Raw genomic sequence first — 23371 nt, 5'->3', positions numbered from 1 at the left:
ACTTACACCAAAGGACATACCACTTTGTTGATACATAAATAAAACATAAACACATACTATTTTCACTCACCATTATCCTGAACGAAACGAAACCACTATAAAGATGTAGGATACCATCCATTCAGCTTTTGCAGTGATTATATTTAAGTGCACAAGTAACAAAAAATTTATTCACCCTCCACAACAGCACACACCATACAAATTAGTTAATTCAAATCAGTCAATGGTTTGCGTGATAGAAAAACCTGAATTTCCAACGCTGTTTGTCATAAGACTTCATTGTAGTAAAGTTCCACAGGTTTGAACAGTTCCAAAGACAGTAAACTAAGTCAATATAATCCACTGGTAGTTCCCACGCGCATTACGCAGTCGAACTTGGCATGAAACAGTCCAATAGAGAAGCTTTTCTCAACACTTATTTAGCATGTGCTCAACTAGAACATAAGGCTTAAATGAATGGCAAAGAAAAAAACTATTTCCAATCAAAAAACCAAACCAAGGATGAATACTACAACTCACATCCATGTTTTAGTTACCTCTGCCTTAACTTCACTTCTTCTCTGCTATCGACAACTGAGGACGCCGCCCCCTAGTGTAGCAGAGAAGCACTATAACAGGGAATTTAACCTAGAACTGTTAAAACTGGACACTTTAAAATAAAGTGTAACCCAATATTACACAAAACAAATAATAACAAGGAAAATAAATATACAATATAACACAAATAACAATATGGTCTGTCTCTATCACTCTCGCCAACGTTACAACAGGAAAATTTACATTTACACAAAAAATAACAGGAAAAATAAATACACAATATAAAAAAAATCAATAATTTAAAGGTGAATATTTACAGTAGTAATATACAGTATAGTGATTCCAGTGAATTCATTGCAATTTAACTGTTTGCAGTTCAAAATAATTACACTCAAAAAAAAAATCACCACAGAATTATGTCCAGTATTCTTTTAAAAAGATTATTAATAAATTTAAATTGTGGCATGAATTCATTTCTATACGAAAATGTTGAGCATAACAATAGACTAAACTAATTTGCTGAGTGTCCAGAGGTGGAATCTAGACAAAGTTAAAGATCAAAATATATCAATAAATATCTTTTGATGGAATTTTTTGTATCATTCCTGCACTTAATTATCAGGTTCTTTAATGACACAAAAGGTTCATTATAGTGGTAAAATGTCCTTTAGATTATTTAAATGTTCTTTACACTATAAAACAAAATGGTTCTTTTAAGAATTGTTCACTGACAGGTTATAGGAAACCTGAAATGTTTATTCCATTTGTGTTATTTCATAGTTTTAAACTATTATTCTAAAATGTTTCCAGAATTTTGACTGGTCGTATACATTATAATGCTTCCTGTTGGCAACAAGATAAATATCAAGCCAAAACTTCATGCAAAGTGAAACAGTGATTTCTATAGCAAGGACTGACCCTGCATTACGCCACTCCTTTGGTTTTATGGTGGGTTAATGATGCAGTAATCTTGTGCACAGACACACAGGTGATTTCCGCATGCATTCTTCAGGAGCGGAGAAGGGTCAAAGTTTGAACAGCAGAGTTATAGTTCCACCAGTCTGAAGATGAAGGACCCGCTGAGCTCCTGTACTGTGAGTCCATTCTGTTAACTCTTACTAATGTGTTCAACTACTAACTTGATATATGCTGTAGAAAATCATAAAGTAAAGATGAGGTGGTCAATGTTGATCGTGGACGTCTCCATATAAAACTTCACTTCTGACTCGTTCCCTTTTACATTCTGAAGAATTGTTTATTATTAACTAGAAGAGTAAAGTTTGTCAGGGCTTTGCTGTTAACCTGAAAGCTTGAACTTTTTAAGCTTTGAATTATAACTTGAAAAAGTCCTCTAAGTTTGAAAGTGTAGACAGAGACAAGAAAGACCGATTGATTTTTAGTTGTTAGAGGCCGTTTCAGAGATGTTAGTGGTTGCTAGGGAGTTCTGTCTGGTTACTAGGGTATTTTGGTTGATTTGGTTAGGGTTAGGATGGATGTTTCCAGGATGTTGCTAAGCAGTTACTGTGTGGTTGCTAGGGCATTGCTGTTCTCTTGAACATTGGTGTTAGACGGTTTTTGGTAATCAAAAATAATGCTAAAATGAAATATAAATATTCAATGAAAAGCGTAAAAAAAAAAATCAACTAACTGAAATCAAATAAGTTTAAGTACTAAAATTACTAAAACTGAAATAAAATAAATAATAAAATATATATATTTAAGAATAAAAATAAATGTTAAGAATTAAAAAAAACTAACATTTAAATAAAAACTCAAAATTTTAAGAGACAGACAGACAGACAGACAGACAGACAGACAGACAGACAGATAGATAGATAGATAGATAGATAGATAGATAGATAGATAGATAGATAGATAGATAGATAGATAGATAGATAGATAGATAGATAGATAGATAGATAGATAGATTGATAGACAGATAGACAGACAGACAGACAGACAGGTAGATAGATAGATAGATAGATAGATAGATAGATAGATAGATAGATAGATAGATAGATAGATAGATAGATAGATAGATAGATAGATAGATAGATAGATAGATAGATAGATAGATAGATAGATAGATAGATAGATGGATAGATAGACTCGTGGTTTACTGCTTCATTAAACTTCATGATTTGTTTCAGTATAATCTGCTGTATCAGGACCTGAAGAGAATCTCTAAGAATGGCGAGTATTTCTGCAAAGAGCTCTTGGCTGTGTTTCAGCAAAGGTAAATTACGAACTCTGATCTCTTCTAGCAAGTTTATTGTAGTACTTGACCTCTAAGACTAGATTACACTAAAGATACCCGACTTTCCATTCTCAGGAGAAGAAAATGAGATGAAAAAAGACTATAAGAGTTCTCCTGAAAATGTGCTTCAAAAAATGTTCAGGGCAGAATCTCAAAGACCCTCAGCTGGACCAATACAACTGACACGGCTTTCTTTGAATTTAGATCTGAACTGGAGATCAACTATTCAAAAGGACTTCAGAAAATCGCAGGGAAACTCCTTAAAGTCTCCAAAGAGATGAGCGACAAGTGAGTGAGTTACTGTGTGATTTAGGAATCACTTCACATGAGTACAAAACAGGGCAGTTTGCATTTCTAATGTCCCAAATTAAATTTACTCTTTAAAACCTTGATTTGTGTGATTTTTATAAATATATTAAAACATATAAACTAAGTAAAATAAAAAAATTAAATAAATAAAATGTTTTAATTTATAAATATACAGTAAAATAAATACATAAATGTAATAATTCTAGCAATAAATATTAAAGGATGAAAGCTAAGTAGATACAATATATATTTTTTATAAAAATGTATACAAAAGAAGATTTTTAGGGGCGGTTTCCCGAACAGAGATAAAGCCACTAGGCCTGGACTAAAATGGCCTTTTAAACCAGATTAACAGAAATCTGCTTTCTCTGTCATGGTTTTAAATATCCCTAGACTTGGTCTAGTTTAATAAACTGATCTCCGGGAGGAAGATTAGAGCTACTCCAGGACTAAAATTAGGCTTAAATTAAACCTACCAGGAGGCAGGAGGACGTGCGTGCGTGCGTGTGTGTGTGTGCAGTTTTTCTTTGCTATTTGCTTTAAAAGAGTTTTCTCTTGTTTTATTATTTATTTACTTTTTCAGCTGTCATTGTGTTCCTTAGATTTGCTTCTCAGTACCATCCAATTTTAAGCTTTTCTTGGTCCATTCCATGTTTTATAGGTAACCTCTTTCATACTAATTCAGATTAGCACAGTTGGTTTTAAATTAATCCGTTTTTGTTAGTAATCTGTACTTTGTCTGTTTCAGAAAGACATTTTTAAAGCCACGATAACCTATTCTATTTACCTATTCCTATTCAAGATAATATATTCTAGATTAAGGCCTACTCCTGTCTTAATTTAAACCCTGTCCAGGAAACCGCCCCTATAGCTTATGAACTGTTGCTGTCCATGTCAATTTGAGACTTTTTTGCCGTGTAATGTCATGTTGACTGCATCAGCAGTGCAGGTTAATATTTGATGCTCATTGACAGTTTTTTCTCTTCAAAGCTCCACATATCGTGCGTGGTCCTTCATATCAGATGAAATGTACGCCTCAGCAGATGCTCACCGGTATGACACTACTCTGGATGAGTACGCTCTTTTTATTATTCATGTGAGTTGCTGTTGTGTATTTATATTGGGCTTATTCTTTCAGCATACTGGGAAATGCTCTCAACCAAGATGCCATCCAGAAAATCCGTCAAATCCTAGATGAACACGGCAAAAGAAAAAGACCGGTATATCACTTCATGTTTATGCAACATATGCATATATTCACATTTGGATTTACAGAAGCAGGTTTACATTAAGTCTTGTTTGTACACAGCTTGACAACGCTGTTGAAAAGTCTGGAAAGCTTGTTCTTACAAACTGGAGTGAGCAAATTAAAGTAAGAAAATACTTACAGAAGTGTGTTTTTCTAATTCTGAGGAATCAAATCAAATGAACCCAATATTAAAAAAGGAATTGAACAGAAATGTCTGTTTCTACAGCTGAAGAAGAAGCTGATTGGGTTGACTAGAGAACATGAAGCTCTCTTCAGCTTTGTGGAGAAAAATAAGCAAATCAGCACAGAGAAAGAAAAGCAGAAGGTATTTGTGATTGTTCATTGACTGGGGGAAAAGAAGTTAACACAATTACGTTTGTGATGTAATGCCATTCGTTTTTGTCCAGATGTTTAACAGATTGACTAAATCAGCAGAGCTTCAGGCCAGAGTTGATGAGGAATATTTCAACACCAACATGGAGGGTCACCACATCCGTCTGAAGCTGGAGAACACACTGAAAACCTGCTACCAGGTTCAGGCTGTTTTCAACATCTTTATATTTTGATCCTCTTTTACCTTGCATTTTGACTGATTCAGTGCTGCGTTTCAGATCGTGCAGGAGCTTGAGAAGCAGAGAATAGAGACTCTATCTGACGCCCTAAACAAGTACAGCCTCTTCATGACTGTATACGCACAGACTGTCATTCACGTGAGCAACTGGAGAATGTGTGAATTTGAATTGAAATGGCCACAAACCACGCAATTATGAACTGGATTAAGTACTGTACTTTCAAAAAACATTCATTCTTGCCATACAGTACCACAAAATTTCCACACTTCATGATGAATAAAATACAAATATTTGGCTTCAATATTATATACTTTAATATTTTGTTAAAATTGTTTTAATTATTTAATATTTAGACAAATTTAAAGACTTGAGTAAAGTGTATTCTTGGAAATTAATCTGCTTCCGTTCCAAAGTGATATATCAGTTAAAAGTTAATTCCATACAAAATAAATGGTAACACTTTACAATAGGGTTTCATTCGTTAACATGAACAAACAATGAAAAATACTTCAAAAGCATTTAATGTTAATTAATGTTAATACATTAACTAATGTTAACTAATGGGACCTTGAAACCTGTAAAGTGTTACCATTTAAATATATATATTTTATAAATGTAACTTTACACACTACACACACACACACACACATACTGTATATATACTCTCACAGACACACACACACACACACACACACACACACACACACACACACACACACACACACACACACACATATATACATGTATATATATATATATATATATATATATATATATATATATATATGTCTGTATATATATATATATGTATATATATATACACACACATATAAAACAAAAACAGCAATTATGTCCTTTTTTTGATTTTAATTGAAGTGGTTTAACTTACTTTAAGGTCTTTTTTTTGGGTGACAGAGTCACAAACAGATCGAGCTGGCCGTACGGAGGGTTGATGTGGAGAAAGACATTCAATCACTGGTCGAGGATGTTGGCGCTACAGCGGACGAGAACAAAGCTGAATTTCTCATGGCTGACTACTTTGTAAGTTTTTGAGTTTACAGCACAAATTCATGTTGAAGGAATTTAAATGAAATGGGTTGTTTTGTGTGTGTGTGTGTGTGTGTCTGTCTGTCTGTGTGTGTGTGTGTGTGTGTGTGTGTGTGTGTGTGTGTGTGTGTGTGTGTGTGTGTGTGTGTGTGTGTGTGTGTGTGTGTGTGTGTGTGTGTGTGTGTGTGTGTGTGTGTGTGTGTGTGTGTGTGTGTGTGTGTGTGTGTGTGTGTGTGTGTGTGTGTAGGAGGAAGAAGGAAAAACAGTGATGGGAAAAGACAGAAGGAAAGATGGCATCAGGACTAAGCTTCAGCGTCTAGAGGACTGCATCACAAAAACAAAAAGCGACAGAGAAGGTTTGGATTGGGGGGGGGGATTAACAATTTAGAGGGGGTGCTTAAATAATTTAAAAGTGTCCTTCAATATCCTGCATTTAATTTATTTCATTTTCCATTTTACCTTAAATCTAATAACTCACATTGGAAAGTGTAGGCTACAGTTATTAAGCACATTTTCAATTTCGCTGAACATCTTTATTATCACCTTATCAGCTCTTTGAATCAATAATTGTTTATTGAAACCTGCCGGCTGACATTCCCCCCCACTGACCAGAACAGATAATGAGGGCTTTAAAACTGCAGTGAGTGAACCAGTGCGTTTGTGCTTCTGAACACGTGAACAAAATGTAAAAGAGTGCAGGGTGTCCAGTTGAACTTTTAACTTGACGTGGTGTTTTAAAACATGGCATGAGAAACTGAAGAACGATCAAAGAGCCGTCTATTAACGTATTATTTTTTGATTGAAAAGAAAAACCTTTTCTTTTTTTCATCACCACTAAGCTAGGGCGAACAAAGTGCAAGAATTTATATTAAAATTCATATTAGTTTGCGTTTATAACGTGAGTGAATCTTCTCTTAAACCACGAAGTAGCAGATTACAAGAGGACGATCCGTCTGTTGTTGTCTTTTGAGCTAATCGGAGATGTGCCTGTAGTCACTGTCTTTTGCTTCATATTTAATAGCGCTCCACTAGGATCGCTGCTAATGCACACTGTACCTGAGCATGGTCTAATTGACTCCTATCAAGACCATTCTTTGTGTAGGGACATTAAAACATTTATTAAATCTTATTTTAGGTTTTTAATAATTTTTTTATTATAGTGACAAAAAGCAGGAAGGTTTCAGCTAAGAGCTTGATGTATAATGAAAACATACTCTACTTAAATGGTAAGTTCACCAAAAATGTATTACTCACCCTCATGTTGCTCAAAACCCGTAAGACTTTCGTTCTTCTTTGGATCACAAATTAAGATATTTTTAATTAAATCTGAGAGCTTTCTGTCCCTCCATTGACAGCTACGAAACTTTGACGCTTCAAGAAGTTCATAAAGAGATCGTAAAACTAATCCATATGAATTGAGCTGTTTACTCCAAATTTTCTGAAGATACTCGATCGCTTTATATGGTGAACAGATTTAATTTAGGCTTTAAATCAAATATGAACAAAAACAGAAGCTCAACCGAACCTGCTTGACACGCAAGAATGAATCTCATTGGTTCTTGTGGAAGCTCAAACGTGCTGCGTTACAGTAGAATGAACCTCATTGGTTTTTGCTGAAGAAACTACTTTAGAAGAGGACATCAGGGAATTGAATTTGAATAAAAATTTAAAAAATGTGATATGACACCTTTAAATAGAACTGGTTTATTCCTCAGAGATCTTATTAGGTGGTTCTGTCCTGTTATATTGTTCACAATAGATGACATCTAGGTCAACGCTGACATAAATCTGTTTTTCAGGTTTAGAGAAAATGGTGAAAGTAAACACAGAACAACCAAACTTCTCAAATAAAAAAAACCTGGAGGAAACAGAACAGTTACTGGACGAGGTGAGATGTTACATTTCATTTCAATGTTCCGCGAAATTTTAAGTATTTACTTTACTTCAAATTATTTTCAAAAATCAGGTTAAAATGAATTTTTCATTCAGACTTTTTGTTTTTGACCCCACTGTGTTCAAATATTTTATCAAAAATTTGGTATTCAATAAATTTTAACAAACAAAATACTGACTGATCTCTCTCGGTAGGCCATCCTCAAACTGGACCTTTTAGAGGCGACGCACTGCAAACTGACTCACAGTCTGGCGGAGTTAGAGGGAAAACCCAAATCAAGACATCGGTTCAGTGACAGCATCACTAAATGGAAAGAAAGGGTGAGTTTTACACATCCTATACTGAAAACCCCCTGTTCACTTCTAGAAGCATTATTTTATTTGTTTAAAGAAAATCCACAATTTTTGGAGGAAATTGAGGAGTTTTAATATTGAAAAGGACATTCTTATAGTTGTGTATACATCACTAATTTTCTCTTGTACTGTTTGTTGAGCCCTTGCCTAAAGACAATTTTCTGGGGATAGCAATAAAGATTTTTTGAATTTGAATTGAATTTGTTAATGATACACTATGTAACTTGTGGCCCTCTAGCGGTTAAAAAACAAAACTGCATGCATTTTGCGGAAGAACATTGTTTTGGTTGTGTTTTAGCTCTGCATTGAATACGTTTTTTTTCTCATAACTTAAAAAAAGAGATAGAGATTATCCTAATGCTTTTAAAACAACCAGTTTAGATGGAAAGGATCTCAAGCTGACTAGCTAAAGACATTACTGTAGCTTTACCCATTAATAGACACGACACTCCCTTGAAAATAAATTCCAGCACAACGCTAAAACTATAATGTAATAATTTTCACAATAGATAATGCTTTACAATGAACTCTGTTAGAGAGCTACTTTTGGAAATGTATCTGTTCAATAAAATGCAACTCACCTGTTGAGTAATAAAAATGCCACCATTTCCGCACTGATTTTACATTTCAAACCTCTCAGTTCTCGCCTTCTCCGAAAAGCACAATAATATCCAACGAGCTCTGTCGCGTTTCTCTGTCAACCTTTCTCGCTTGTTGTGACAACTAACCTATGGCATCCCATACTGAACACGCAACAAAGTAGCCTATACATATTTCAAAGTAGGCTAATATTGTTAGTTTGTAATTAGTATAATCATTAACTGATAGTTGATAGAGACCTGACTTCGAGGGAGGACCCGATATGTCATCATCACTGGAGCAACTTTTCTCTATTTATGGACATGATGAGACAAGCACTGGCGAGTGACACAAGTACACAATTAAACTAAAATAAAAACACTTACAATAGACTTACCATTGTGAATCAGGGTAAGTCAAAAACACGTTTTGGAAGATTTATTTAAATTTTGTTTATTTTGAACAAAAAAAGCTACATAGTGTACCTTAATATATAAAACAAGTTTTTGTTAGTTGCCAAGGAAACTTTTCCCATTTTCATTCAGTTTAACTTGATGTACTAAAATAACTAAAACTGAAAAATAAAAACCATATAGATAAAAAACAAAAACCTGACAAAACACTACAAAATGACTAAAACTTGACCTGAAATTCAAATTAATTCAAAATATTTAAATTATAATAAGATCTCAAAGATAATAAAATATCCACTGGATTTTAGTAAAACTATTATTAGCATGCATTTTAAGTGCATAGTCTGTGTAGGTACTGCAGGGGGATGCATAAATAGAATAGAATAAAACAAATCAAATATAGTTAATCTTGTTTTATAGATGTATTCATCTATCCATCTATCTATCTATCTATCTATCTATCTATCTATCTATCTATCTATATATATATATATATATATATTAAACTCTTAAATCATCCTTGGCTGATTCTGATTCATGAAAAACCACCATTAAAATGCAAGTCTTGATGAATCCAGGACATGGAAAGCAATATAAACACAAGTGGGTTAACTGAGAAAATAGGTCAACGCTAGTTTAGCATCATATTTTGTTTATGCTGTTTTTTTTAAACAGCCTACACTTTGTTGACTGTAATATATATGTTTCCCCAAGGCTGCAGGGTGGAGAGAGACAGTATCACAGTTTTTAGAAACAAGGTTTAGCCAAAAAACATCCTTATGTTTCATGAGTTTTTAAATTCTATCTGGGATTTTGCTCCAGGACTGTGAGCACAGCGTAGTGCAGCTTTCCCGACCTATGAGGATCAAAAAGACTCCGTTCAGATCCCGTCAGTCCATGAGGACCAATAAGAGTGCGCTGACCAACCAAAGCCCTGATAGGACAAGCAAAGAGCCCTCGAAAGAGACGACCAAAGTCGATGATCAACAGAGTGGTCCGGTTAATGGATGCGTGACTGAATCCGAAGAGGATAAAGGTGAACAGCGAGCCACATGTGTTTATCTTCCCTTCCATTCAAGGATTTTCTTAACACACAAACTGATTTATTAAACAGGTGCAGAATTCTGCTCAGTCGGCAGATGCAAGGCTTTATACAGCTTTACGTCAGAAAGAGAGGACGAGTTAAACATTACTGAAGGTAATATGGTAGTTCATCTTAATACATCATCCCTCAGCACCTGCTTTCTGTTGACTCTCCCTCTTCAATCGGGCAGGAGACGTACTGGATATCTTTCAGAAGGACGACACGGGCTGGTGGTTCGGTGAGCTGAACGGACAGAGAGGACATTTCCCTTCCACGTACGTCGAAGAGTTGCCTGTTTTTACTGCGATGAAGTCATCTGAAGCCTAGCTTTAAAAGAGCATGTGAAAGAAAAGGTCACTGACCTCAGTGCCACTGAATTATGATTCATTCATGCTGTAGTTAAACACTCTTTAAACTAATTTCTTTCCCATGACCTTTCCATGTGATTACAGGAAAAAGGACTTTTGAAAATCATCCAAATGAATAATTTCAACAGATTCACTGACTCCAAAGAACAATTTACTCACAAATCATACATTACTGCAGCTTGTGTGTAGTGTTACGGTGCTCAAGGGCAATATCTAGCCGATTAAATATTTTAGAGCAGAGCATAAATGTATTTGCTACAAAAAATCCTATAGTCTGGAAAGACTTTTTTTATTTTATTATAAAAGGTCATGTTTTCAGGTTTTTCATGACCATGGGAAGCCCATCAATGAAATACAAGTGTGTGGCTATAAAACATTTTATCAAGATTTATTGTATTGTGAAAAATAGAGATTTTATTTGCACAGTAATAAACCACAAAATGCTAATGGTTTAGAACTTCTTGTCACTGTAGTATAAAACTAAATTAAGACATTTCAAAGCACTTTTTTAAAAACATTTTTATGTTTATTGCTAAAATTACAAATCAATAAATGAATGTACAGAAAATTGAAAGGTAAATAAAAGCTCAATATGCTTAGTAATGATATCTACAGATATGGTGTCTGGGACTCTGACTGCTTCAAATGGATCTGAAATGAACATTTAGCTTGGGTTCATCAGTCAGGCCATCTTTGCACCATTGTGAAGCGCCACAAACTCTCTCCGGACATTAGCGAGGAAGGCGGAAAAGTTGTTGGTCTCCTGCAGTCTGCGTTCTAGATGTGCCATTTTCTCCAGTGGAGGGTCACAAGACATGACTGAAGAGAGGGGGGGGGGGGGGGGGGGGGGGGACATAATCACGTTATTCAGTGCTTAGTTTTGTCAGTCATTACACACAAACATTTTAAAAGATATGACTCGGTAGGATTAAAACAAGAAAAATCGTACTCAGCAAAGATGCATTAAATTGATCAAAATTGACAGTAAAGACAATGTTAAAAAAGATTTATATTTAAAATCGGTTGCATGAAAAGTATTAAGCAACACAACTCTTTTCAAAATTGATATTAAGAAATGTTTCTTGAGCAGCAAATCAGCATATTAGAATGATTTCTGAAGGACCATGTGACACTGAAGACTGGAGTAATGATGCTGAAAATTCAGCTTTGTATCACAGGAATAAATTACATTAATATATATTCAAATAGAAAACTAATATACTATCACAATATACAGTTTTCAATATGTTTTCATCTAATAAATGCAGCCTTGATGAGCATGAGAGACTTCTTTCAAAAACTTTCTTTTAAAACCTTGTACATTTAAAAGTATACATTTTATTTATGCAATAATAATATTTTATCGTTATAATAAACCAATGCTGGGGCCTAATCACATGCAGGAGGAAAATCAGGTTTAATGTAACCAAAAAAAAAACAAAAAATCAAGGATAAAAAACAGGTCAGAAGAAGAATACTTACTGTGGTAAACGCCCTCTGCATCAAGCTGGAGGAGGAACGTATGGACCATGTCTGGATCTTTACGACTGATGTTCCTGAAGACAAACTGCAGCTTCTCACCTTCAAATCAACAGATGTTGGTGATACACGATCAAAACTTGCATCTCCAAGAATGAGAGAGTCATTAAAAATGCTTTTAATTTTTCTCAAATTATAAAATCAACAACAACAATTTGAGTGAAAAGGCTCAATTAAAAATGGTTTGTTTTTTGTAACAAAAAAACTTTGTTAATTTCCAGGTTTGAATCAGACTTTTGAACCTCACTCTATTAGAATGATGTATTTAACACATAATGAAAGAAAAAACAGCAACTTCATCCTTCAGTCATATGCTATAGTTTAGCACAAAGACTTTACCTTGGATTTTTCTGATCTCAAGACTGAGGTGTTTCTGAAAGACATCTTTACACTTGTTCAGCTTCTTCAGTCTGTTCTTGTTGGCTTTGTTTTGTGACTGAATCACTATAAAACAAGCATTAAGGACATCAGCAATAATAAACCTTTGTCTGTTGTGACTATCACCTAACAGTCACGTGCAGTAAATGAAGACTTCATATGAAAATATTTATGAACAAATACAACCCATATCTTTAACCATATCCCATATCTATTTGTTTTATTGGGCACACAACATTCATTTCATTCAATTATATTCTTAGTAAATGATTTGCAAAAGAATCACAGTGTTTCTGTGCAATTATTTGGTAGAATGATTCAGAAAGTGTTCATGAATCACTCATCTGTAATGGACAACTATCTCTCCACCTCCTTTATTTTAAGTGTAAACCATTAAGGCCAGAACACACCAAGCCAACAGTCAGCCGCCAGGCAATGCCAGGCCATTTTTAAGTGTTGGTCAGCTTAGTTTTTTCGCGTTTAATCGGCATTGGGCCGGGAAAAAAATTGATCGGCGTGATTGATATTCAAAAATGGTAAGCAAACGCTGCTTTATTTACTGTTTGTGTGTCTGCAGTCCTAGTTTTTGTTTCCCTTTTTGAATGACGAAAATAGACTATTGATACCTGCTGATATAGACTAATATTTCCTTACACGCAGGCGCACAACGCATGTGCTAGTTGACAGTCGCCTTTAGTCCTTTTGGTGTTCAAGTGCAGCTTTCTGGCCGAGACGCAGCTGACGCGAGGCGACATCACAACACAGTCAACTTTTGTCGCCGCTAGTTCTTTGATGTCGGCTTGGTGTGTCCCGGGTTTTACACATCAACATTAAGGCTATGTCAGTGCATGAGAGGAAAGAGAGGCATACACACATTCCTTGTTTCTAGCCTGATCCTTCTTGAGCTTCTCAATTCTCTGAAATAAGAGTGCTTTGTGATGCTCCTTGTCTTCAATCTCCGACACAACCTCAAGCTGTTCAGCATTTTTTTCTTTCAGTAAAGATGTTTTCTCCTTCAAATCTAAAAAAAAAGAAAAGTAACAATATAGACACATAATACTGGTCATTCAACTGCTCATTGCAGATGGCATGTACTGTATATTAAAGTGTCACACTATTGTGCCAGTCAACATCTTACCTTGTTTGTAAGCATGTATCATGTCAAACATGGTTTCATCCTCCTTGCATTTCTTAAAGCAAGTATCTGTGTAGGAAAAAAGAAGAAGAAATAAATAAAAATCAACATGTATCAAATATATAAATATTTGATGTGTAAATGCTTAGTTTTATGATCAAAGCTCTGTAATTAATATTGAACAAAACATATAATGCAATGCAATGATGACTGAGCAATGGACAAGTCTGTTGTATCATGTTTGTTGCACACATTTTAAGACATTTTCTAAAAATGATCAGATGCATGTATAATCAAATAAACCTAAGTTGTTCACTAACTGTTTGAGAAATATTAAAACGTTTCAACAACATAAAAAGTTATTCTTATGTTTACTATATAAAAATCATTAAAGATTCACAGCAAAAAGACACGTGAATCACAACCTGAAGGTGGATGTTTTTACAATTATACTAAAAGGCCTTTAAGTTGCTAAAAAAGCATAAACTATCAATTAGACGACAGAAGGCATGTAGTAGATTGTGTGCGACAGGTTTTTCAGCAAAATTTAGATCATGTTGGTAATTTAGAGGCCTTCATCTATAAAATATGATATAGCATGCTTTAGGGTTAAAACCAACAAAATTGACCCTCTTAATGCATGTTCTTGGTCTTGTTCAGATTTCATCAGTGCTTTTTATTCAAAATGTTGAATTATGAATATCATGAGTTTACTTTTTATTTGTCAATTCATTTTTCTATTCTGTGAATCAGTTTTCACAGAATTGTCCAGAAAAACATCCATAAATACAGACATTACGGCCTGGTTTCACAGACAGGGCTTAGATTAAGTTCAGTTAGGACATTCAAGTATTTTTTATAAATATGCCTTAGAATAAATAAATAAAACATTACTGGTGTGCATCTTGAGACAAAACAAAGGCAGACAGTGACATATTTTAAGATACGTCAGTGCAACTTGCTTTCAGTTAAAACAGCTCATACATGCAGTTTAGTCTAAGACTAGCTTAAGCCTGGTCTTTGAAACCATCCACACAAGAGTTAAATGCATCACAATATAACATTCGCCATACCACCCAGCCTACTTTTAATGTAGATGGATCACACTGCTAGATAATTAATGTCCATCCACTTTAAATGCACATCCAAACTCAAACCATGATGGGAACCCCGAAACAATCCTGTGGATCTCTCACCCAAGACAGACGTCATGTACTGCCTGTGAGCCAGACAGAGCTCCGCAGCCCTGTCATTGAGCACCTCTACCATGGCCTGATCCAGAAGTTTGGTCCTGATCTCCTCCAGTCTGCTGTTGAACTGCTCCACTACATTATAGTCTCTGATAGATGCCATGCTGAGCTGCGAAATCATCCAAACACGTTGAATGCAATGACGGTTACTAGTAACGTTACTACCGCAGTCTGCTCACATTCAGGGCATGTTTATTCCATACGACATACTCTGTTGTATATAATAATATATATTAATATATATACATATATAATGTTCTATATATAATATATAATAATATCAAATTAGCAGACAGTAATCAATATGAAGATGTTATTGTTAGATATAAAACTTCACTGCGATACAATTTTCATATTTTTCCTTCATTTTTATGCGCTGAAACTTAGATGGTATTTTTTAAATTTAATTGTAATAATAGCACAGTACATTTAAATCACTTACCCGATTTATGGAAGGAAAATAAACGCAAATTTATTCTTCTTGTTTTCAAAAATGAGCGCCTGGACCGTCAGCAGTTACACAGGAAATGGCGTCACATAAACGCGTCGACATCATAACTACAAAATAGCGGCATGAAATTACCTTTATTATTTGTTCCATGCTAACTGCTCATAGTATATACATAATAAACTCTGAATTACGCATTTTATTCCCCCTTAAAATGCTATTTTTTTTTATTATTATATACCTTATCTGCGGTCGTTTATCTTCCCTTCATTCAGCCAAAGTCCATTTGATTCAGTACAGTAGTAATGCTGCGCCATCTAGTGCAGTTTGAGCTCTACTGCAGTGCAGACTGGTGTGTGTGTGCTGTTCACTGATCTATATAGAATATAGTATATAGTCATTATATAGATCAGTGGTGCTGTTTCTTTCATGTGGGACATTCATTCCTAGTCTGAGGTAGCCTACATTATATTGCATGTTTCTCATCAGGAAAAGGGAAACAATAGACGTTTTGTGTAGGAAGTTTACATTTAATGTCTGACTGGCTTTTAATTGCATTTGTGATCAGAAATGGGCATATTAATTGTAACTAATTCTTTGTTCTGTTGATGTACTTTGATGTAGGCCTATTCCATGTATAATCTGGTGGACAGAGGATTTGTTGACAACAAATGTGGTTCGAGTGGAGACAAAAAAATATCATAATTTATTGTTATATTAAATGCAGTATTGTAGCCTATATTTTTGCAGTCTTTTCTACCTAGCTAAATGCTAGAAAATGACTTCTTTTCATTTGAAGATAATCATGCAAATCACCAGAGGGATTGCAGCAATATTAGTGTGGAGTGTTTTCTACTCTGTAAAGCTAGTCTTGATGCAATATATTAAAACATTCATGTGAACATTCACAATATTCAACTATTACATTTTCATATTAAGCTGTTTGTTGTCACCTGGTCTTTCCACTATACTAAACTCTCATCTAAAATGTATTATCTACATTTTAGCCTCCTAGTGTTTTACTCAGTTACCCAGATGAAGGAAAAACTTCTTAAACCAGTCTTTGGGCCATTTTAAAGTAATTTTAGGTAGTTTTAGAGTAGTATTTAAGCTTAAAAAATACTTTTATCGTCATTAAAAATCTTTATGACAGCTTTGTGACCATACAATTTATATTGTCTAGACATTAAACAAGCAATAAATAAATAAATAATGCCATGCTATTGTTGCTAAACTAAATGAGCACAATTTACTTAAAAAGGTATTTGCTCCTCATTTAAGTTACCTGAACTGTCTAAATACTAGGCCTACTCAAAGAAGCCTAAATGAATAGTTCTGAATGTTTCATTCACAGACTCACATACAGTTTCAAAAAGGTCTTTTTAATACATTACCTATGTACAAATCATAGGACAATGCATCTGCAGAATGACAGATAGACAGACACCAAAAAATGTACAAATAGATCACACAGGACACAACTGATAACTGAGCATAAACATATCAGTGATTAAGAACATGTTATCAGTCCACTTGAATTGCCACTATAGTTCAAGGACACCATATCTTCAGCTATGACCATTGTAGTAATGTCTAGAATAGGCAGTAACTTTCCAATCTTTTTGCACAAATCAATTGTTTGCATGTCACACATTTTAATACAATGCATTTTCATTCAGTTTTTTTAAATACAGAGGTTGACTCATCCAGGTTGACTAACCGCACATGAAATAAGTATAATTTAAACAAAGTGACGTTCAAGGATATTGTCATGACATAATAAAAACACATGTCTCAATAAATACATATCAATAAACACCTCAACAATTGCAATCTGTCTGAGCGGCCCGACTGGGTCAGACAAGCCAACACTGGCTCAATTAGGCCTACTAGCGTAAATTTGAGGCAGGACTATAAGTCTTGTCCAAACATTATATCATTTTTAGCTAAGAGGGGCGCCTGTGGTGACAAGTTTGTAGTAAGCTCCTTTCTTGACCATGAGCTCCTCGTGGGTCCCTTTCTCAATTACCACACCCTGTGACATCACAGCAATGATGTCAGCGGACTGAATGGTGGAAAGCCTGTGGGCTATGACGATACACGTGCGTCCCAGCCGAGCTACGTCCAGCGCTGCCTGAACAGTCTGAAGATTCAAAATCCAATGCAATTTTCGCATTAAACAGTATTCAAAATGACTGACAATATAGTGCATGTGTGTAAAAAAAGACGCAGTTTGCATTCACACGTTGATATTGTTTTACCTTCTCGCTCTCAGTATCGAGCGCAGAGGTGGCTTCATCCAGCAGCAGGATTTTAGGGTTTCTGACGATGGCTCGTGCGATCGCTATACGCTGTTTCTGTCCGCGGGACAGCTGAGAGCCTTGAGCACCGACCTGAGTTTCATATTTCTGAAAAAACACAATAGGGTTAATAATGCCTACAGTTCAGCCATACTTAACACTGTAATGCCAGACATGTGAAATAATTGGCAGAAAAATCAATGTGTTTTGAAACAAATTTGAAATTTGATACATCAGGCTTTTATGGCTCATATAGTGAGAATATGGAGCTCTACTTGAGCAGGAGAAAGCACCTCCATTTTATTCAGGGGCCCAAACTGAGCAAAAATATGCAAATTGGTGCAGTTAGCCTACTGATATTTATATGGACAAAAAGTAAGATGAAATCTGATAGCTTGTAATATAAATCAATGTGATTTTTATGACAGTATAACATACATTAACTGCATATAAATGTCACTCTATTTCACCCAAATTATAACATGTCTTAGTAAGATGATATTTAAATGCTTAGTTTTATGATCAAAGCTCTGTACCGGTAGTTTTTATTGTGGGGACAAAACATATAATACAATACAATACAAAGATGATTGAGAGATGAACAAAAACTTTCCTCAAAAGCCTGATGATCATATGTGATACTCACATTTTAACATGGTTTATCTAAAAGAAAAATCAAGTAATCCTAAGCTGCTTCAGAAAATTTTAAATTTAAATATTACTAACAATATAAAAGTTACATTTACTTTATAAAAATCATTAAGATTAAACAGCAAAAAGAAACTAAGATTAAACAGCAAAAAGACACATGAACCACGACCAAGAAGGTTGATGTTTTCACAATTATTATAAAATGCATTTTATTTTGCTTTTAATCAGACGACATGTAGAAGATTGTGTCCAACAGGCTTTTCAGAAAACTTTAGATCATGTTGGTATTTAGAAAATAAAATTTAGAAAATAGTATGCTTTATAGGGTTAAAACAATCTTAATGCATATTCCTCAGTGCTTGCTTGTTATTACAAATTTCATAATCATTCATCAAAATGTAATTGCCCCATCAATTTCCTATTTGTATCAATAGTGCATGACCACTGGTTAGTAAATTATGGCTAACTGACCCTATATTTTTTTCTTGTTGCATACTCTTGACTTGTAAATGCATTAGATTACAGACATAAAATGGGCGAAGTACATTTGACAATGTACATTTACACATATCAAGTTTAATTTGGCTCAGTCATGATGAAAAGGAATGCATAACTTACATCAGGAAGTGTCATCACAAAATCATGCAGATAAGCCTTCTTAGCAGCCTCGATAATCTCCTGCATGCTCACGGTGCGAGAATTATCGCCATACTGGATATTCTCTGCGATACTGCAGTCGAACAGCACTGGCTCCTGGGATACAATCCCAATCTGAGACCTCAGGAAGGGAACGCTGATGCTCTCAGATGGACGTCCATCGATCAGCTAGGGCAATAAGAGCAAGTCAAGGTTTGATTTGGGAAACATTTTTACATTTATCAGGGAGGGAAATCGCTTCCTAATTAGAAATTGATTGTGTCACAATCAAGGATTGCACAATGCTTGCTCGCCTTAAGAGTATGAAAATTGTTAAGAGATTTTTTAACTGCAGCTCCTTTAGTAAATGTCATGATTATTTTAAAATAGATGTCTTCAGTTTTACTGCTTACATCTGAATCTGGCAATAATTTTAGCAATAAGTTAAGCCATTTCAGAGGAAATACATTAAATAAGCAGTAAATGTGGTTTCATACCACTTGTCCTCCATCTGGGTCGTAGAATCGCTGCAGTAGTTGAACGCTGGTGCTCTTTCCGCAGCCGCTGCTGCCAACAAAAGCGAGAGTCTGTCCTGGATGTACTGACACCTCCAGCCCCCTCAAAACCTGGGTGTCTGGCCTGCTGGGATACGTGAACCTGCACCCTTTGAATTCCACTCTGCCCTTAAAGTCATCCTGTAACAGGATGGAAGACGACAATACATTTCATAAGGCAAAAAAAGAGGAGTCAATATTATTTTTGTTGTCCTGTCCTATAAAGACTGAACATTTTAAAGTATATCTGCTAAAAGCAAATACTGGCAACTTTTACACTACTGTAGATGATCTCAAAGAGAATAGACATGCACTAAAAACCACACTCCACAAACTCCAATTTTAATTTTTGTGTAACAGTATATTGGATTCGTGCATTTATTCTTAAAGTGACAGCAGCTTAATAATTGCCTTTTGTTGTTTGATTAACATTAATGACACGCACTGCTCTTGAATGAATAACTTTTGTAACTTTAATTGTAAGGATTAATCTGTATTTAAATCATTCAGTGAAAACTATACTGTATTATTTTACATTTGATTCCTCAATTTCAATAATATTTCTTACCTCAATACTACCGTAAGACCTACCTGAAAAAACCCAAAGCACTGTTTATTTCATTTGTCTCTTTATTCTGATATTTCATGTATTTGTGCTGCTTCTAGTAAATTGTTTATCTGTTCTTATTTTTTTACTGACTGTTTACTTTTTTTGTGAATTAAATTAAACCGAAAATCAATTGTAATCAGGCCTGTGTTGTGTGTAAGCTATTGCGCCAACAAAATTGTCCCATTGTAAAAACAAAAATGCACTGCATGATCAAACCTTTAGGAGAGATAATTATAATTTTTGTGAAAAATGTAAAACAAAAAAACTTATTGGAGCATTCCTATAAATAATTCTAGATGAAAAAAAGAAGGCAAATAGATCAATATCGGTGATCGGTATCCGCAAATACTGCTTCCTGTGATCGACGACCAGTGATCGGCTCTAAAAATCCTGATCGGAGCACCCGTAGTAATGGGGGAAACTTATGGTAAAATAAAATTTTAATTTAAAAATTAAAATCATACTTGACTAGAAGTAGACCATGCAAACAGTAGAATGAGTTAGTGGATCAACCCACATTTCGATCAGACAAATGGTCAGTGTGATTTAAAATATTGGAAACTTGTGAATCGCTGCCAATGGAGAAAAATGCTATTTGCCCACTGAATGGTGTAGCTCTACTAGCAGGGGATACATAGGCCATGCTAACTAGCTAAACCTTGAAAAGTTGGGTTTAGATGTCTTTAGAAGGCAAATGGTTGAAGTAAGGAAAATGGTGGAAGCTATCAGATGGGGGAAAACACATACTCTCTTACCCAACTTTGTCCTTCTGTTTTGCTGATGTTAATCTTGGGAACCCTATCCAACAGTTTGAAAATTTGAGCAGCAGCAATCTTAGCCTTGGCGTAGTCTGGTGTAAAAGATGAAGCTCTGCCGAGTGCAGTCGCGCTGGTCACAAGAGCTGAGATGACTCTGAGGAACAAACACACACACACACAGCATCTTTTAATGACACCAAAGACTTGAGCTATTTCAAACATTTCCCTTCCAAACAGACACACACACACAGCATCTTTTAATGACACCAAAGACTTGAGCTATTTCAAACATTTCCCTTCCGTGAATAATCCTCACTGATGTTCATTTTTATGCAGTAATGCAGATGTTTATTTCCATATGTATGTTACTTTAAACACAATCTTTGTTTATATAAAAAATACCAGGCATAAAAATCATTATTATTTTTTAGTATTACACCACAAATGCATTAATTTCCAATTCCATATCTGCTTTAAAGCACCATCCTACAATGCAATGTATAAAAGTTACAGATAAATGACTAACCTGAACACCATCATGTATGGAAGCCCCTCATTACTGACCAGATAGCCGCCGTATCTAAAAGAGGCAGCGAAGGCCATGAAAATGACACACTGGGAGAACGCGAAACAGATCCCGTAAACATGAGCTTTTTTCTTGGCCCCTTTATATGGTGTTTCTAGTTGCTCTTCATATTGAGACACAAAGTGTTTCTCTTTGGCCAAGCCGGCGATGGTCCTGATGTTGCTCAAAGCTTCCCCGGACACCTGTATAAACGCAGAGTACAATTTATATGCATACTAACACACATAACACTGTATTTAATTCAAAATAAAGCAAAAAAAATCATACTATAAAATTAATTACTTGTAGAAGTAAGCCAAGAACAACTCTGACTGGTTTATTGAGTCATAAGAATGTTTCAAACCAATAAATTATGACTTTGAGGCTGATTGTTGCAAGGATTCATTAAAAAGAACCAGTTATTCATTTATAATCTATACACTGGTTGCATATTCAAAAATCAAGTGCGACATTCATGCTCTCACTGAGGCAGCAAATATACATGCATGAGTACATCAGACCTTATTTAACATGAATTTTACCTGTCCAGCAGCCTCCAATGCATTTTTGTCCTCATTAGCAAATCCTGTCAACATTTTAGACTGAAAAACTCCGGAGAGGCCAATGAGAGGGAGGAAGCAGGTGACCACTAGACTCAGTTTCCAGCTGAAGTAATACGCAATAATGAAGGAAGCGCCGATGTTGGTCAGTGAGTTCACAATCATGCCCATCTGGGAGCCTGTAGCCTTTGGTGAAGAGTACATTGATTAAACAACCAAACACACAATTAACCATACAGATTTATCATGTAAGGTCTACAAGAAATATATATTTTTTTGTACCATACAAAGTTAAGAAACAACTGCTTTGCATTTTAAAGCATCCTATTATGCCTTTTTTTTACATTTTCAACTTTCTTTAGTATGTAATGTTGCTGTTGAAAAGGAGCATGAAAAAGGTCTTATAAAAATCTATATGAATGACTGGATTGCTCATGAAGTCATAAAAAGTGAAGCCACTGTGCCGACAAATTGGTATTCCCAAGTATTCCTTCAAGTTCTATTGATTTAATAGGAATTAATGAGAAAACATTCCCTACATTAGTACTATGCAAACGTCCTAAACATTTGAATGGTTATTGGTTTAAAGTCTGTAGTTTCCCCTGATTATTAAAAGTTACAAGGACATTTATATTACAAATCATATTTATATTGCAATAAATTATGAATACAGATTTATGCTTTGTAAGGCATTTGAGCTGACCTGTGGCTTTTTAAAGTTTTCCAAGATCTCCACGAGTCTGAAGTGAATGTTGGTCAACAAAAAGATATCAGGAAATAATATAGGCCTACAGGCTTCACAACTTATTCACGGAAATGACGCTGACTCTGGATTTAAAAGGATGCAATGGATTTAAATACATGAAGCTTTATTTCCAAGCATTTATACTGTCGCTCCAAGCAAGATGATGCATGGTAAACCATTTATAGTGCAATTTTTGTAATAGGGGATGGTATGTATTTTAATATTTAATGTGTATTCTTATCAATTTCTGCTAACAATCCCAGATATATGTTCATGCTTAATATTTCCTGCATGAATGCGTTGCATAAAGAGTCGGCAGTGTGCAGTAGACACACCCATCTTAACAATTCCTATATATCGCTTATCCTGCCCGAAAAGACAGATAACAAATTACAGATAACGTTAGAAGTATCAATTAATGTACATATAGCACATACAGTATATCTTAACCATTCATGTGCGACTGATAAACTGCAAATCGGGTGATTTTAGTTCAGTGTTTTGGCTGTAAGTCCATGATGCACACTTCCAGTGGCTTCACTGTAACAGCAGTTTATAACGCAATGAGCAATCCAGTCAT

General features: G+C 35.0%; 3 protein-coding genes across 5 annotated transcripts in view; 1 reads left to right on the top strand and 2 right to left on the bottom strand.

The window, feature by feature from the left end:
* The first annotated feature begins 1517 nt into the window (after positions 1-1517).
* On the top strand, positions 1518-11265 carry nostrin (nitric oxide synthase trafficking). Of its 2 annotated transcripts, XM_077217031.1 has the most exons (17): positions 1518-1631; positions 2688-2773; positions 2999-3082; positions 4094-4156; positions 4242-4323; positions 4413-4475; positions 4579-4677; positions 4760-4885; positions 4964-5062; positions 5840-5965; positions 6219-6327; positions 7771-7859; positions 8060-8185; positions 10033-10246; positions 10325-10408; positions 10485-10569; positions 10747-11265. In XM_077217031.1, the coding sequence occupies exons 1-17, from the start codon at positions 1605-1607 to the stop codon at positions 10760-10762; spliced, it is 1578 nt and encodes a 525-aa protein (XP_077073146.1). In that variant the 5' UTR covers positions 1518-1604; the 3' UTR covers positions 10763-11265. The 2 variants fall into 2 exon arrangements, with proteins under 2 accessions (XP_077073146.1, XP_077073145.1); XM_077217030.1 differs by having other exon boundaries at positions 1521-1631; positions 10485-10763.
* On the bottom strand, positions 11177-15498 carry spc25 (SPC25 component of NDC80 kinetochore complex). Its single transcript, XM_077217032.1, has 7 exons — positions 15407-15498; positions 14911-15073; positions 13718-13783; positions 13454-13600; positions 12541-12645; positions 12145-12243; positions 11177-11481 (listed from the first exon to the last, which is right to left on the bottom strand). The coding sequence occupies exons 2-7, from the start codon at positions 15065-15067 to the stop codon at positions 11345-11347; spliced, it is 711 nt and encodes a 236-aa protein (XP_077073147.1). The 5' UTR covers positions 15068-15073; positions 15407-15498; the 3' UTR covers positions 11177-11344.
* Positions 15499-16773: 1275 nt separating this feature from the next.
* abcb11a (ATP-binding cassette, sub-family B (MDR/TAP), member 11a) overlaps positions 16774-23371 on the bottom strand; it is a 28123-nt gene continuing 21525 nt past the window's right edge. For both annotated transcript variants that reach the window (XM_077216932.1, XM_077216933.1), the window contains 7 exons: positions 22029-22232; positions 21448-21689; positions 20919-21075; positions 19497-19694; positions 18982-19188; positions 17674-17820; positions 16774-17555 (listed from right to left, as the gene is read on the bottom strand). In XM_077216932.1, coding sequence (XP_077073047.1) covers positions 17355-17555; positions 17674-17820; positions 18982-19188; positions 19497-19694; positions 20919-21075; positions 21448-21689; positions 22029-22232 — 1356 coding nt within the window. In that variant the 3' untranslated portion in view covers positions 16774-17354. The remainder of the gene's footprint in view (positions 17556-17673; positions 17821-18981; positions 19189-19496; positions 19695-20918; positions 21076-21447; positions 21690-22028; positions 22233-23371) is intronic.

This window comes from Siphateles boraxobius, unplaced genomic scaffold (assembly GCF_051911475.1).
Source record: "Siphateles boraxobius isolate OS27281-9 unplaced genomic scaffold, OSU_SipBor_1 7, whole genome shotgun sequence".
NCBI lineage: Eukaryota > Metazoa > Chordata > Actinopteri > Cypriniformes > Leuciscidae > Siphateles > Siphateles boraxobius.
The sequence above is the reverse complement of the archived record's forward strand: the minus strand, read 5'-3'. Positions and strand labels throughout refer to the sequence as shown.